At 54.3% G+C, this 16,749-nt stretch overlaps 1 protein-coding gene across 4 annotated transcripts in view; it reads right to left on the reverse strand.

Moving 5' to 3' along the window:
* LOC137754509 (soluble calcium-activated nucleotidase 1) overlaps positions 1-16,749 on the reverse strand; it is a 41,581-nt gene that overhangs the window by 10,840 nt on the left and 13,992 nt on the right. For 2 of the 4 annotated variants that reach the window (XM_068530239.1, XM_068530240.1), the window contains exons 2-4: positions 12,906-13,558; positions 10,868-11,071; positions 7,718-10,020 (exon numbers count right to left, since the gene is read on the reverse strand). In XM_068530239.1, the coding sequence (XP_068386340.1) occupies positions 9,650-10,020; positions 10,868-11,071; positions 12,906-13,558 (1,228 nt within the window). In that variant the 3' untranslated portion in view covers positions 7,718-9,649. Of the gene's footprint in view, positions 1-180; positions 344-7,717; positions 10,021-10,867; positions 11,072-12,856; positions 12,862-12,905; positions 13,559-16,749 lie in introns of those variants that run through there. The other 2 variants (XM_068530241.1, XM_068530238.1) reach the window with 2 other exon arrangements.

Raw genomic sequence — 16,749 nt, forward strand, 5'->3', positions numbered from 1 at the left:
TGAACAACCTGCCCAACTGTACACAGAGACCCTTTGGACATGGGAGCAGCAGTGATGGTCCCTGGATTCAGGAGAAGCACCAGATCCCCATCTGGGTACAAGCAGGGAGACTTGGCCCCCATGAGATTACATGGTATAGAGAGAGGGACACCCACCTGAGAGCAAGAGGCACAAGCTTACCTGCCCGAGACAACTACTGATGGTTGTCCTAAAGCCTCCCACCTGCAGGATCCCTCTGCAGGCCAATCTTCAACCCAGAAAACCCTTCCAGTACAGAGCGTGGTCAGGCTGGTCTCAGGAAATGCTTCAGAAAGCTCAGTCTAGTTTCGATTTCTAGAAACCACCTGACACAGTTTTCTTCTGGGGTTGGTTGCCGCCAAGGCTTCCTGCACCACCCCAACCCCCCTCGGTGCTGACTGGGGCGGTGGGGATGGCAGCGGCCCAAGGCGGCAGTCTGGCTGATTTTGTAACCAGAGCAAGGCGGCTGACAGCCACATTTGAATATCAACACTCTTCCGAGCTGGACCAGTGCCAGGCCCGGGCGCTGCGGGAGGGGAAAGGAGGGGCAGCAGCGGACAAAGGTCCGAAGAGCAGAGGGTGGGCATGGACCGGCAGGGTGTGCATCCGGGGACTGTGGGCTCTTTCCCCGCACACCCTGAGCCGTTTCCTGGGTCTCACACGTTGCCAGCAGAGGGGGACACCGCCCAGGGGTCTGCTCGCTCTGCTCTAAGCACTTGACAAGCCTGACCTGAATGTTGCACCCTGCTGGGGCGGGGTCAGAACCTCTGGAGTGGATGTAAATTGTTCTGCCCACCTCACGCCCACTCCCTTGCCTTTCCTCTGACAGAGAGCCAGCACCTCGGTTTTCCCCTGGGGAAGCACCCCCGTCTCTCCCTCCAGGTTGTGTGGCTCCTCTGGGGCTGACCTGGGCCTGGCGGGTGGGAGACAGATGGTGTCAGGGAGGCGCCGTGATCCCAGCCGGCCCAGGGAGTCAGCTTCAGACTCCTGGAACGGGACCCTGCAGGGAGCAGGCGGCCTGGGGATGCTGGTGTCCGTGGTGCCCCAGACTGTGCCTTGAGGAAAGCCCAGCTGAGGATGCAGGTGAGGGAAGAGCTGAGAGACGGAGGAACCTCGGTCGGTCCTGATGCTACGGCTTGAGCACCTGCGTCCAGCTGGCCTGAAGTCAAGGCCAAGCCCTGGCTTCAAGGTAAAATGAGGCAATCGATCTCTCCTATTTCTGTCACTTGCATCCCAGGTTCTGGACAAGAGTTGTCCCCTTGGAATGTCCCCAGGTCTCTCTAACCCAGTGGCTGTCGACCTGGTCGGCACATGGGAATCACCCAGGAGTTTCACAAACTCCTAAGGCCCAGACCCATTAAATCACTATCTCTGGGGTGGGGACAGGCATTGGCATTAAAGCCTTGCAGGTGGTTCCCATGTGCAGCCGGGGTTGAGAACCACTGGGGGAGACAGAGTTTCCCTGGCAGCCCTGCGTCCAAGAGAGTGAGCCCCCAGGTCAACCATTCAATGACTATTTGCCCGAGATGTGAGGTCTGAGGCGGGCTACCGGCTCATCTAATCCCCTCCCAAGGAACCGTAAAGAGCAGTGGGGAGACCAGCAGAAACAGAAGTGGCAGAAGAGACAGGGGAGTTTTAACAGGCCATCCAGCTGAAGGAGCCTCAGTGCTGGCTGACACAGAAACCCCAGCACTGTCACTTCTAGCGTCCATCGGTACTTGCAGCAATAAGTGGCCAGTCAAGGTCAGGAGTGCATAGGAAGTCCTTTGGGAGGCACTGGTGGCAACGTCAAAAAACCCAAGTTGCCGAATCTTTAGCCCCTGAGTCCTTTCCTGCTGGAAAGTCCTTTGTGTGCAGGTGGTAAAATGTCAGACTGAGGATGTTCCAGACATGGAACCAAAGCACGGGTGTCTGTTCCCCTCCGGCTCTCAGGGTCTCTCCGGCCCACAAAGGGAACAAGAACAGGAACTGAGACCATCTGCTCCAGAGAGGAGTGGCTCAGCTCTGATAAGGAGACCAACTGAAAGCCCCGACACTGTGGATAATCGAGCCAGTGGTGACATTGTAGACCCCGCTGCTGTAAACAGGAAGCCACAGCCGAGACGTGGTGGCGAGCGTCCTGGGGGCTGTCAGAGACCAGAGCCCTTACGACGCCTGTAAGACATTCTTTGTGCCTCCTCTCCCGCCCCCCCACCAAACACGGAATGCTGCCTGTAACGCTAACCTCGAGGTAGCCGGCACTGCTGTAAACTTCAGACAGGACCCATTCAATCCTCCCAACCTCTACGGGAAGTAGCTGCTCTTATTAACTCTTTAATAGATGAGAAAACGGAAGTGCAGAGAGGGGAATCCCAACCAGCTACACAGCTGGGAGCGGGAGAGCTGGGATTCCGACCCACACTTTTCTTTCTTTTTTAAAAAATTGGCTTGAGGGACTTCCCTGTTGGCGCAGTGGTTGGGAGTCCTCTTGCCCACGCAGGCAACACGGGTTCGGTCCCTGGTCCGGGAGGCTCCCCCATGCCGCGCAGCGGCTGGGCCCGTGCGCTACAGCTCCTGGGCCTGCCCTCTGGAGCCCGTGAGCCACAACTCCTGAGCCTGCGTGCTGCGGCTGCTGAAGCCCGCGCACCTGGAGCCCGTGCTCCGCGGCGAGAGGGGCCGCCGCAATGAGAGGCCCGTGCACCACAACGAGAAGTAGCCCCCGCTCGCCGCAACTAGAGGAAGCCCGCTCGCCGCAACGAAGACCCAACGCAGCCAAAAATAAATAAATTTATAGAAAGAAAAGTTGGCTTGAGATCTAATAATTTACACACAATAAAGTGCATCGATTTAATGAGTTTTGTCAAATGTATACAGATGGTAACCATGACAATCATAATATAGAAGACATTCTCATCATCCCCAAACGTTCTCTTATGCCTTTGCTGACAATCCCCTCTGCCAGCCCCCAACCTTGGCAGCCGGGGATCTGCTTACTGCCACTGCAGCTCTGCGTGTCCTAGAATTTCATATAAATGGAAACACACAACATATAACCTTTAACTTAGCACATGCTTTTGAGATGTCACTGAGAATATCGGTAATTGGTTCTTTTCTCGCGAGTAGTAGCCCACTGTGTGGACAGACCTCAATCTGTTTCTGCACTTATGCATTGATGGACATTTGGGTCACTCCCAGTTTTGGACTACACTCACCTCCCCACCGCCCCCTTACCCGAGGCTTTGCTTTCTGCAGTTTCAGTTATCCGTGGTAAACTGCAGTCCAAAAATATTACATGGAAAATTCCAGAAATTAACAATCCGTGAGTTTTAAATTGTGCACTGTTCTGAGTAGCGTGATGAAATCTTGCGCCGTCCCGCCTGGGACGTGCATCATCCCTTCATCCAGTGTATCCCGCCTGTTAGTTAGTAGCCGGCGTCGTTATCAGATCGACCGTCCAGATATCACAGTGCTTGTGTTCAAGCAACTCTTATTTTACTTAATAATGGTCCCAGAGCACAAGAGTAGTATGCTGGCAGCTCGGATATTCTCTTACTGTGCCTAATTTATAAATTAAACTTAATCATAGGTAGGTATATATAGGAAAAGACAGTATATATGGGGTTTGACACTATCCACAGTTTCAGGCGTCCACTGGGGGTGTTGGAGAGTATCCCCTGCAGAAAAAGGCGGGGCTGCTGTATTACAAATAAAGCTGTTAGGAACATTTGGAGAGAAGTCTTTGTGTGAACATAAGTTTTTATTTCTTTTGTGTAGGGATAAGATTACTGGGTCGTATGGTAGGTAAATGTTTAACTTTGTAAGAAACTGTCAGACTGTTTTCCAAAGTGGCTGAACCATTTTGCAACCCTACTAGCAATTTCTATGATGGTTCCGGTAGCTTTAAATCCTCACCACTACTTGGTATTGCCAGTCTTTTCAGTTTTATCCATTCTGGTGGGTGTGTAGTGGAATCTTACTGTGGTTTTAATGACTCATGATGTGGAGCATCTTTCTCTTTTTTTTTTTTAATTTATTTTTATATTTCTTTTTGGCTGTGTTGGGTCTTCATTTCCACGCGAGGGCTTTCTCTAGTTGCGGCGAGCGGGGACCACTCCTCATCGCGGTGCGCGGGCCTCTCACTATCGCGGCCTCTCTTGTTGCGGAGCACAGGCTCCAGACGCGCAGGCTCGGTAGTTGTGGCTCACGGGCCTAGTTGCTCCGCGGCATGTGGGATCCTCCCAGACCGGGGCTCGAACCCGTGTCCCCTGCACTGGCAGGCGGATTCTCAACCGCTGCGCCACCAGGGAAGCCCGGAGCATCTTTTCACATGCTTGTCATTTATTCCTCCTCTTTGGTGAGGTGAAGTGTCTATTTAAATCTTAAACACATTTTAAATTGGGTTGTCTTATCACTGAGTCGTATAAATTCTTTATATATTCTGGCTACGAGTCCTTTAGCGGATACACGACTTGCAAATTGTTTGGAATGAAAAACTTGCCTTTTCATTTCCTTAACAGTGTCTTCTGAAAAGCAAAGATTTTGAGTTTGGAAAAAGCTCAATTTTCCATTCTTTTGGTGTCACATCTAAGAAATCTTTGCTTAACCTAAACGCGCAAAGATTTTCTACTGCATAGAAATTTATAGAATTTTGTAGTTTTAGCTCTTATATGTAGGTCTATTATCTAATGTGAGTTAATTTTGTGTATGGTGGGAGATAAGGGTTTCAGTCATTTATTTCCATGTAGAATAGAGTTGTCCCACCGCTACTTATGGAAAGACAATCTTTTTCCCACTGAATTACCCTGGCAGCTTTGTCAAAAATCAATTGACCACACACATATGGGTTTATTTCTGGACTCTCTTCTGTTCTACTAACTTTATATATCTATTCTTCTTATGGCACTAATACATTTTGATGACTTACAGCCTTACATTAAGGCTCAAAGTCAGATAGTATCAGTCCTTCAACTTTGTTTCCCTTCCTCAAAATTTGAGTCTTTCCACCCATGAAGACAGCATATTCTTTGATTTATTTGGGTCTTCTTTGATATCTTTCATCAGTGTTTTAGTTTCAGCATATAGATCTTGCACATATTTTGTTAGATTTATATCTAACTATTTCATGTTTTCCGGTGCTACTATAAATGATGCTGTTTTAAAATTTTTCCATTTCCAGCTGTTCACTGCAGCTGCACAGAAACAAAATTAATTTCTGTATGTGAACCGTGTATCCTTCAGCTCTGCTAAACTCAGCTGTTAGTTCTTTTTTGAAGAGTCCTTAGGGTTTTCCTATTTAGTTGATCTTGTTCTTGGTGAATAAAGACGGTTTTACTCTTTCTTCTCCAATCTAAAGACTTTTCTTTTTCTTGCCTGATTGCACTGTCTGGGACCTCGCATAGGACAGCGGGTGAATGAAAGTAATGAGCACAGTGCCGGTTCCCTGGTTTGATCACTGAGCTGTGGTTATGTGAGAGGCTGTCACTGGACAAAACTACATGAAGGGAACGCAGCAACACTATTCTAGTTTGGCAACTTCTTTGTGGTTTAAAATGACTTTAAAATAAAAAGTTAAGCGGTGGGGGGAAAAAGTGGTGAAAGCTGACTTTCTTACCTTGTTCCCAGCCTTTGAAGGAAAGTCTCTCACCATGAAGTATGATGTTAGCTGCAGGTTTTTCCACAGATGACATTTACCAGCTTAAAGAAGTTCCTTTTATTTCTAGTTTGCTAAGGGTTTCTTTGCTTATTTGTTTTTAAATCGTGAACGGGTACCGGATTTTGTCAAATGTTTTTTCTGTATCTTTTGAGATTATCATACGTTTTTTTTCCTTTTTTGTCTGTTAATATGGTGTATTATGTGGATTTTAGAATATTAAACCAACCTTGCATTCCGGGAATAAATCACACTTTGTCATGAAGTATTTTCATTTTTATATGATGCTGTATTCAACTGGCTAAATTTTTGCCCAGGATTTTTGCCTCTATGTTCATGAGCGACACTGGTCTATATTTTTCTTTCCTTATATTTGTCTGGTTTTGGTATCAGGGTAATGGCGCTCTCACAGAATGAGTTGGGAAGTGTTCCCAATTCCCAAAATCATGGAAGATTTTGTGTTGGCTCGTTATGATTTCTTCCTTAAATGTTTGGCGCAATTTACCAGTAAAGCCAGTTGCCCTTGGAATTTTCTTTGTGTGAAGGTATTTTATTTCCATTTTACCCAAATCTTTTAACAATTTTATTAAGGTATAATTTACCTTGGAATTTACCAATTTAAAGTGCACAAGAAGACAGGATTAACATTTGTAAAGAAACTGATCTCATTTTCTTTCACGCAGTTCTGAGACGACTTTGGGAAATTTCCTTTTGCTAGTGAATCGCAGGCGTGAGTGGCAGGCAGGCACGAGTCACTGCGAGTCCAGTGTACAGCGGTTACTTAAAGACACAGTCAAGAGCCGATTTTCCGTGCCTTCCTGCTCTGTGTGCAGCTAGCTCCTCATCCTGTTCCCGCCTCAGCCCCATGCGCTCTGGCTCCCCCCCAACCCCCCCCGGAACTGTTCTCACAGGATCGCCAAGAACACATCTTCCTTGTTGCTCGGCCCGTGGACACGCTCAACCTTCTTACTTGACCTCCTGCGGAGTCTGACAGAAGGGACGAAGGAGGATGGGCACACTGCCCCTTGACCCCATGCTCCCCTGGTGTCCTCCACCAGTGTAGGCCTCCCTTCCTCACCAGTCCCTTCCTTCCGCGCGCCTGAGGCTTCTTCTTAGGACTTCTTAGGGCCCCGCGTGTCCTGCAGAATGATCTTATTCTTTCCTGCAGACTCATCAGACACCCTGATGACACCTGGACCAGTCTAGACCTCTCGCCGGGGCCCACCTCACTACCAGTCTTCCAGCACCTCCAACAAAATGGGTGAGCAGGTGCTAAGGAAGAGACAGGTAATTTTCTACTCCCCTCTGTGAATGGATTCACTTACTGTTCACGACAGCTCTGTGAAGTAGCTCCATTATCATCGTCCTTTCACAGTTGAGGAAGTCGAAGGACAGAGAGGTTAGATTATCTACCCACGGTCATACCACTGGGAAGTTCAGAGCCAGGACTGGAAGCTGGGAGTGACTCAGAGCCTATATATTGTTTCTTTAGGTAAGAAGTGGATTTATTCAGAGAGGAGCACACCCCACAAACAGAGTGCGGGCCATTTCAGAAGGCGAGAGTAGGCTCAGAGCCTATATTCTTTTTCCTTTTTTTTAGTATTTATTTATTCATTTCTTTGGCTGTGCTGGGTCTTAGTTGCGGCACGCAGCATCTTTGTTGCTGAGTGCAGGATCTTAGTTGCGTTATGTGGGATCTAGTTCCCTGACCAGGGATCGAACCTGGGCCCCCTGCATTGGGAGCGTAGAGTCTTAAGCACTGGACCACCAGGGAAGTCCCAGAGCCTATATTCTTAACCACTCTGACCAAAAGAGCATCTTCAGACTTGGGGAAAAGTTGGACTGGATGATTCGGTTTCCAAAAGGTCTCCTCGTCTGCAAAGGTCCATGGGTCCCTATCCTGTGAACTCCCACAGCACATCAGCCGTCCTGGGTCAAGAAGGCTTCTGGCTTGTTCCTTGCCAGGACCCCCCTCTTCACCCCCACAGGGAGCGCACCCTTCACTGAGCCCCTGTGTGAATCAGCTCTCATATCCCCTGGGGCAGCGCCAAAAGCCAACACAGACCAGGAGACAAAGAGAATACACTTTATTGTTTCCAAAACAATGGCTCCAGTAGGAAGGAACACAATCATTATGCTTACAGCAGCGAATACGGGGGGGAGGGGGGGGGGGTGGGGGGGAAGGCTAGCTTTAAAATATTTGAAAATCACTGTGTGAAAATGGTGCTTCTGGGCACCTGAGTCTTGGATCTCAACTCAGTGACTGTCCCCAGTCCTCCAATCTTCCTAATTCCATCTTTGTATTTTTAATATCACACAGCCCTGATGTCATTCATGGATGTTTATCAAGGAGGTGTGTCAGGGAGCCCAGCTGGGCAGTCAGAAAAGACTTGGGCCTTCAGACTGTGTCCAGTGGGAGCTAGGTTCTAGAGAAACATGTCACGTTCCAAGATTTGTTTTCTGTTCTTTTGCTATTTGTTTTACAGTGGAAGAAACAGACAACCGGCACAAGAATGAGGGATCCTTCCTGGGTTCCCTCCAAGTATCTGTATTAAAGTTTCAAAGTGGGAAAAGTCTGTGAGACAGGGGGTCCACACAGTAACAGCCAGAGCCTAAAACACAGCCCTTCCCGGCCATCACGAACCCTACATTCTCCTGAGGCACCGGTGAGGTAGCTTCTGGGCGAGGGGCGCCGTGGGCTGATGGCAACGGCCCTTCTAGGCTCTGGTTCTGGCTGACCTCTGTCCCAAACCCTCCGCCTTTACCCTGGAGCGTGGAGAAGAGGCCACAGGTACTGAGACACAGCAAGGTTTCTGTGAAGAGTTTCCAGGAAGAAGAGGCTGAGGAGAAATAAAAGGCTAGGACAGAAACCACAGGGCCAGGCAGGCCTCGTCCACAGCCTCCAGGGTAAGGGAGCCCCAGTGCCTAGGGCAGGGTGTAGGCTCGCCAGAACCCAGGGCCCCACTTGACTCAGGAAATACAAATTCAAGTCATTCATGGAAGTCTTTAAAAGGAATGGCAATTTCTGATAATTGCTAGAAAACAGCAATATATCCTTATCCTTATCTTTGTATCCTTTGACCAAGGACTTAGAAACGCTTGAAAACTTGCCTGACCAACTTGTAACTGCTTAATTACCATTTCCTTCACTGCTGGGAATGAATTTGTTAACTACAAGACTTTGTTCTGGTAAGATTTGCCAATTCCATTTTATAAGAAAGGAAATTACTTTAATTAATATAAGTTAATAGTGAAAACTTCAAAGTGCTACACAGCTGCAGAATTTTCCTGAAGGCAGAAAACGGGGTCGGTCACTTGAATGGAGAAGTTTGATGGGGGGGCAGATGGTGGGCCTGCGTCCCCTCTTGCAGCACTTTGGGCACCTGCAGCGTTCCCGGAGGCCTGCCCTCGCGCTCACAGCCCTGTGATGTCCTGTAGCAGGACAGGTTCTTTTCCAGGGGTCTGGAGGTGTGGGTTTAATGCCTGAGGTTCACGAGGAAGGAAGAGAAGGGGGCGGCCCAGGAGCACCTAACTGGCAGGCCTGCTTCAGACTCACTGCTGTGTTCCCAGAGGGGGCACCGTGCTTGACACACAGTAGGAGCTCAAGAAATATTTATTGAACAAAAGAAGAAATGGAGAGAAAAGAAAGGTAGGTCAGATGGGAGAAAGGGCTGAATCAGAGGATGGGCCCCAAATTAAGATGCCTGCAATGACTAGCTTATACCACCAGATGGCAGTGCAGGGAAATGTCCAGCCGGCAGTCCCAGGACGCCCGCCCCTTCCCCTCTGAGAAGCCACATCTCAGGCTGGGACTGAGCTCCCAATTCTGGAAATCTCTAAACCAGGCATACACCTCAGAGTTCCGAGGAAAGAAAAAAAAAAAAAGCAAAACTAAACATCACATAAAAGTGCAGTCCTCGGGTTTTTATAAAATTTGAGTCCTGACGTAGCTGAAAACCATCCACCCCCCCAGCCTTGCTCATCGTCTTGATTTTTCCCAGTTTAAATGAACTCTATGCCCTCATACTTCACACTCCCGATCTTGGTCTCGGGCAGGAGGAAGCGTCCGTCGAGCGTGAAGGCCATGACGTAGGTGGCGATCTGGCCGCTGTCCTCCTCGGACTTGAGGGCCACGATGATCTGGTCATCGGTGTTGGGGATGAACTTGAAGGAGGAGAAGCCGTGCGTGGGGACCACCTCCCCCACGTGCCGGACGGAGATGTCGCCGAAGTCCTGGGCGGCACTCAGCAGCAGGTTGGTGCCCCTGCGCTCGTCGTCCTTCTCGCTGTAGCGCTCGTGGCTGGCGCGGCGCGGCAGGAAGAACCAGCGCTGCAGTGTGTCGCTCCAGCAGGCAGACTCGTGGATGAGGTAGCCTGGGGACACACAGACCGGTCACCGCCCGCGCTCCCCAGAGCCAGGGCGGCCTCGCCCCTGCACGCAGACCCGCGAGCGGCCCAGTGCCAGAGCAGCGTCTCCGTCATCTTTTCTTTAGGTTTCCAGGTGCTTTTGTTCCCATCTGTCCAGAGTGATTGAGCCCGGGACAGCAGGACAGAGCCCGCGGGGCCGCGCTGAGTCTCGGCTGCGCCACCTCTCTGGCCACCCTTCCTCGCCGGCTCCCCCAGCGCTGCCGAGTAGCCGTGGCTGCGAGGTCTGTCTGTATTTCGCCTCCTTGGTGCTACTCAAGTGGCGCAAAGGAGAGCGCCAGGGGAAGAGGCACGAGGAACACGCAGGTCCGATCTGTGAAGACGGATCAGGGTGGGTGGGGAGAGGCTGCCTCGAAGCAGAAAAGTATGGGAAGTGGGCCTATCGGGGCGTGAAGCCACGTCCTCAGCCACATGCCCCAGGCCTAGAGGTGACCGGGCCGCTCTAAGCACCACCACTCCCCACTACAAACCAGGACTCTTGGAAACGAGGGCAAAGAAGCAAAGCTCTGTGCACCTGCTCCCACCACGTCAGATGCGAGGCCTGACCCCAGGGTGGCGGCCGGGAGGACGCTGTAGACGGGGCTGCTGTCTGAGCCGGCCGGGCCGTCTGTCTGGGTGAGTCGGGGTGAGAGAAAAAATGTCTCATTGGCCCCTGAGCCCAGTGGCCTGGTGGGAGCAACCGTCAGAGACAGCCGAACCGTCAAACAAGCAGGAAGCGAAGCCCATGCTCGGCAAGCAACACGCATGCTCGCAGCCACCCGTCTGCGCAGCGCCCGCTTGCGGGCCCGGCTCTCACCTGGCGGCCGGATCCCAGCAGCAGCCCGCAGGGCGTTGTAGCTGGACACCCAGTTCTCGTGGTCCACGCTGCCCCTGCAGCCCACCACCTTCACCCACTCCGGGTTCTCGTTCAGCACCTCCCCCGTGGCGGTGGTCCACTCCTTGCCCAGGCCGCCCACATACAGATGCTCGTCCTTCACAGCCAGCCACTCGGCTTTGAAGCCTGGGGACAGGGAGACAGGGGGCGGGCCTGAGGCGACGGCCAGCCCTCTGCTGGCCTGGCTCCGTGTGTCTCGTCAGGCAAGAGCAGAGAGCCCTCTGGGTCCGCAGCCTTGGGTGTCAGAGGTCACTCGGGGCGGCGACAAGAGAGCAGAGGCCAGGCCAGCCTGCTGGGAGCTCCACCCCAGAGGGTAGGCGGTTGGGATCCTCTCCTTAGCGCTGACTCCACGGCGTTCACGGGGCGCAGACGGGCGCCACCTCTGCCTGCTGCCTCCCCCTTCTCTCTCCCGGCCCTCCAGAGCCCCCGCATCTTCCTCCCAAACTCACCCCAGAAACCCTGCTGGGACCACCTGCCTCACAACCCACGTGAACCCTCCTGCGCCCTGCACAGCCAGAAAGGCCCACCTTCCACTCACAGATCTCCGCGGACCCCAAGCTCCCCGTTTCTCGAGCTGTCAGCCCCGACTCAGACTACACCCAATCCTAGGAAAGTGTAGGGAAGTGTCAGTCACACAGAACGCGCCTGCGGTCCTTGAGGCCACACCTGACACATCCCTGAGTCAACTACGTGCCAGCGGCCAGAGCTAAGTGGGGCTTGGCATGGGGGCTCACGGTAGCCACGCCAAACAGGGTGTTTTGTTTCCTTAGACGGATTTACTTACTATGAGCCTAGTTTTGAAGGCTGTGTGGGTGCTTTGTTCTTCTAGCATATTCTCACCTGTTCCTACACCGTGTTCTAAACTGTGCTTGCTTCCCAAATGTTTTGCAAACTTCCTGCCAGCCCGAGGAGCGGGGGCTGCAACCCTCCCTGCTAGATGCTTCTCTGCAGGCAGCTCTGGATGACGGACCACAGGGCAACCCTGAGCTCCCTTTATCCCGTTTTCCTCCCGATCGATCCAAGGGACAAACAGAACTACTGGATGGTGCCCTACACGCCCTGACAGCCTGAGGCAGGAAGCGGACAACAAACGTTTTCAATAAAACGGTGGCTGAGACAGTCCTGCCAACCTGCCCAGCCCTGGGCAAACATGGGAGAGATTTTTATCACCAGGAGAGGGGGAGGAAGAGGGGGAGGGGGAGGGCCTGGCAGCGGGCCCAGTGAGTTAATGTGATTCCCCCTCTGACCTCAGGTGCCTGCCGTGGAGTTTGGCTTTCTAGAAGGTGCGATCCCACCCGAGGGCACAGGCACGCGCAGAAGTTGGTGTCAACTCTCCTGCCGCCCTGTCCGAAGGCTCTGGGCACGCAGGCTCCCTCTCGCAGCTCTCCTATCCGCCTGCTGGCAAACAGCAGAGCAGTGGGGCACAGCCGATGCCAGAGGTCAGATGCCACTCAAGGGGTGGGGGGCGGTCACTGCTGCTCACACAGACCTTCCTTCTGCTGGGTTTTCAGAAAGGAGACGTTTGCTTTTTAATAAAGTCTCGGTTCAAAATGAGAAAATCTGATGCCCCAGCTTTAAAGGTGAGGCATGTGGAGGGTGCAGTCCCAGCGTGCTCTCAAGATGCCGTTTAGGACGCAGAAAGGAGCTGGTTCCTGGGGGCAGTGAGAGCAGCAGCGGCGGAGCCCAGCCCTCCTCCTGAGAGGCCCCGCCCCCCCCGCAGGCCCCCAGCAGAAGCTCGCACTCCTGGACGCAGCTTTGGTCTGAGGTCTCGGAGGCTTCCGCTCACGCCCTGGGGGCCGCAGGTCAGAGGCAGGGAGGAGACTAGATCTCCCTGACGTCCCCTCCCTCCGGACCCGTGACTGCTTCACTGCACACGTGTGCAAACCAAGCCAGCTGAGGGTGACCCAGGACCTGTCCTCTAGCACCGCAACGAGCCCAGAGGACAGATGGCCCGACTGACCTTTCCCCACGGTTCCGTCGCCGTCGGACAGGATCACCCAGGGCACAGCCTTGGAGCCTTCAATCTGGTAGACAACGCCCGTCCGGTCATCCACGGAGTAGAGCTTCCCATTGAAGACAATCAGATCCGACAGCTCCATGCCCCGCCCCTTTTCCGCCAGGTGGGACTCCAGGACCTCACGGCCTTGGTCCCACTCCACGGCCACCCTATCCCCACTGTCCGACAGGGTCAGGTAGCCCTTCTTCAGGTAACTGACCCAGGTGTTTTCCTCTTGGGCCCTTGACTCCGTGTCCAGGTCGGCAATGACAGCGATTCTGTACCGAGTCCCGCCCGGTGTCCTCTGGGGGGCTGACAGGGGGTAGGTGTCATTGTACCGGTCAGCGGGTGTCTGGCCGAGCCTCCAGTTGTGGGCATTGGGCACGGGGGGCCGGCCAGGAGGAGGGCGGTGGGCGTAGAGCAGCCAGAGGACGGCGGCACCCACGAAGGAGGGCAGGATCACCTTCCAGCGGGGGCGGAAGCGGGGGTCTGCGGCCTTGGTCATGGACGCCAGCACGGGAAGGCCCCCCACGCTGATCCGGAGGGAGTGCATAGACTCATTCCATTCCAGGGGGTCGGAGGGCTGGACGGGCATCAGACTGAAGGGCAGGCGGGACCTGCAACCCAGGGGGAAAGGAGAGAGGTCAGCGACCTGCCAGGCACAGCGCTTCCCACTTACGTGAGGGCACACGGTCTGGGGCCGCCTCAACCAGGGTAAACAGCACTGCCGCGACTCTGCGCCATTACTACTTCCTTGGCTTAAGTAAACCCCGACTCTAGCAGTACCTGTGTTTACTCTTATTCAGCAAGAAGAAAAGTCTTTCCAAAGCAATGTTATTCCATCTCCTCTACCCCAGCTGGCAAGACAGAAAGCTCGGTGAGAGAAGGTTCCGTGTAGGCTGGTGCTTTGCAATCTTGCGGGAGGGGCAGCACGTGCTGGGGGGTGGGGTGGGGGTCGGGCAGGACAGGGTAACAGAGAGAGTACAGGTCTGTATTTTAATCCAAGGTCACCTCAGCCGAGAAGCCCTCCCTGACGGCTCTGCTCCCGACGGCACCCTCCATCCCCTTCCTTGGCATCTGTCACCACCTGACATCATGTTATAGTTATCAGTTTGTTCACCTGTGTCCCCAGCTCCTAGAACAGTGCACAGTGCAGACGCGTGCTAACTGAGTGACCTTTTACTTCCTCCCGGGTTAGGTTTCTGTAATATTCAAATGTAAGTATAAAACACACTCAATCCAAACAAAAATAGTTCTGGTTTTGGCAACCTCCGTCCCCTGGCATCTTTCTGTAATGCAAATGGTCGAGGGACCAGAGTCTGACGGGCCCTCGCCGCCTGGAGCCCAGCGTGTCAGCGAGTCAGCTCCGAGGACAGCGTGGCTCGCCACAGCCCATTCCCTGGTCGCAGCTCGAGGCACAGCTCCAGAGCTGGTTGTAGCGGCCAGGAACAGCAGCTCTTGTCGCCAGCACAGACCACGCAGCTCAGCGAGGCCACAGCGGCACCAGGCCGGCGCTGTCTCCGGGGCGGAATCAGCAGAACGCCAGCCCTCGGCCGCTCTCAGTCTCGGCCTTCAGCTGTAACTCAGTAGGTCTCAGCCTGAGAAACTTCCCTCGGGCCATGGAGCATTTTTGCCTTGGCCCCCAAAACAACCATCGGTGTGACTTTCCGTGCAGATGCTCCTCCCTCCACCAGGCAGCAGCTGGGAAGGGTGTGGGGACTCACGGGGATTTGGTGGCTCTGTGCCACCCCCCACCCTTTGCCCCCAAATGCAGAGCATGCGGCCCCGCTCCTAGGATGGAAAATCACGGCAACAGGTCCACATGGAAACCAGGCCTTCCCCTTCCCTTGCTTTTTGGACACTCTTAGGTTTCGACCACAGGGTCAAGTGCAGAAAAGTGACTTCTAAGGAGGAAGCAAGACGCGTGGGGCCCTGCAGAACGGCCTCGGAGTCTTCCTCTCCTTCCCTGGGCACTGGCCCCCGGCTCCCCTCCTGGGAGAGGGCTCCCTCCTCCCCCAGGAAGCAGCCCCCCAAGTTGCCATGGAGCCACAAGCTGGTCGCTGAGGACTCCGCGGGAGAAACAGGAGTCCCAGCCCCTCCTCTGGTCTCGCCAAACCCAGGCTTCAAAAGCACAGCCAGGCCAAAGCTGCCCTGTGTCCACGTCCAGCCCAGTGTCACCACTGAGCTCTCAACTCCGGCATCTCACCTCCTAGTCAGAATTCTGCCTGGATTTCTAACATGCATTCGCTCACAAATCCTCCCCCCCAGGAACAGAGGTGGTGATGGAGGACGGCCATAATTGCAGTTGCCCTGGTCAAAACCTTCACTGAAACCTTGGGAGATGGAACTTTCCACCTGAACATACTTTGACAGTAAGTTATGAACCACCACCACCTCGAAAAGCCTAGGCACAGCCCTGGTTCCCCTCCGCAGCACCTGCTCCGCCAGCAGGCCCTAGCAATCCGGCCACCCGTCTCCTCCCCTTCGGCTCCCATCTGCTCTCACGGCCCCTTCTCACCGCAACCACACAGGCCGCCCTCCAGCCCCTGCTGCCACTCCCCTCCCTGACAGCCACTGGTGCCCCGCGGCCGGCCAGCGACACCTGCTATTCAAGCCAGTCCCTCCGGCCACGTCATTCCCTGCTTCGTGAGCAAACCCTCGCTACTCACACGACCCCTGCCAGCCCTCAACCCTCCCCAGCGACTGGCCACGCCAGCCTCCCTTCTGCCCCGACGCACCAGCCCTCGTCCCCCAGACAGGGCTTGCCGTCGTCCCGCCCCGGCTCCTGGCTCTTGGCCGTCTCGCTTTCACCTCCTCAGAAGGACTTCCCTGCCCACCCTCTACCCCACAGCATCCAGTGCTGAAGGAGTGAAAAATACACCCACTTCCTGAGCAGCCCCTCAGCGCCTTGCCCCTGAGCCCCACCTTGGTTACACGCAAGCCCACGGCCCTGGATCCAGCCCCTGATGGTCGAGCTGCCCCCTGGTCACAGAGCTGCCGGCGCAGTGGACACAGTGTCTGCCAGTGAAGGTGTGTCACCACTGTGGTGTGGCGTCCTCACTGCCCCCGGTCAACTCTCTCTCCATTCCTGAGTCACTATCCTCACTGTCACCAGTGAGCTTGTCCCATCTCCTGCCCACTGGCTCCCAGCAGAGAATCTGAGGCCACCGTCAGCAGCCAGGGGCCGGTGGAGCCCGCCCGGCCGCCCAGCCCTGGTCCGGGCGGAGGGCCTCCTCCTGCTGTTCAGGCTCAGTTCAGCCACGCCTGCCCTTCTGGTTCCTTCTCACAGTCTGTACTTGTCCAGATCTCCTATCCGAGTCACCGTTCCATCTCCAGATTACACTCTCAGGTACGCTGAAAGCGCTCAGTATGTTAATGGATGAACAACGGTGAATCCATGAATCTACGAATGAATGGAGAGCCCGCCCCCACCCTGTGACACCTCTGCTCCTCCCCACCTCACCATCCTGGGACGGCGTTCGCTCTCCCGTCCACGCCAGGGTCTGCCCGTGCCCCCGGGGATGACCCACCGACAGGCCTGCTCCTGGGGCCCAGCCCCGAGATCCCAGCCCGTGGGGTGTCTTGTTGCGCCTCCTGCCGGCAGGCACGGGGATGTGGGTTGTGACCCATCTGTGGTCCTCCTCCTGCCTGTCTCTTCTCTGCCGCCAAGGCTGGCTCCTTCCCTGCCAGCCAGCTCTTCTCCTGAATCCACACCTTCCGAGCCTGAATCTTCCCCCAGAATCCAGGCTAGGAGCCCAGCTGCCGAGCTTCCTGTGCCCGGATCAGGTTCCCCTCCGAAGCGTACTGC

Source organism: Eschrichtius robustus, chromosome 20 (assembly GCF_028021215.1).
Source record: "Eschrichtius robustus isolate mEscRob2 chromosome 20, mEscRob2.pri, whole genome shotgun sequence".
In the NCBI taxonomy this organism is placed as follows: domain Eukaryota; kingdom Metazoa; phylum Chordata; class Mammalia; order Artiodactyla; family Eschrichtiidae; genus Eschrichtius; species Eschrichtius robustus.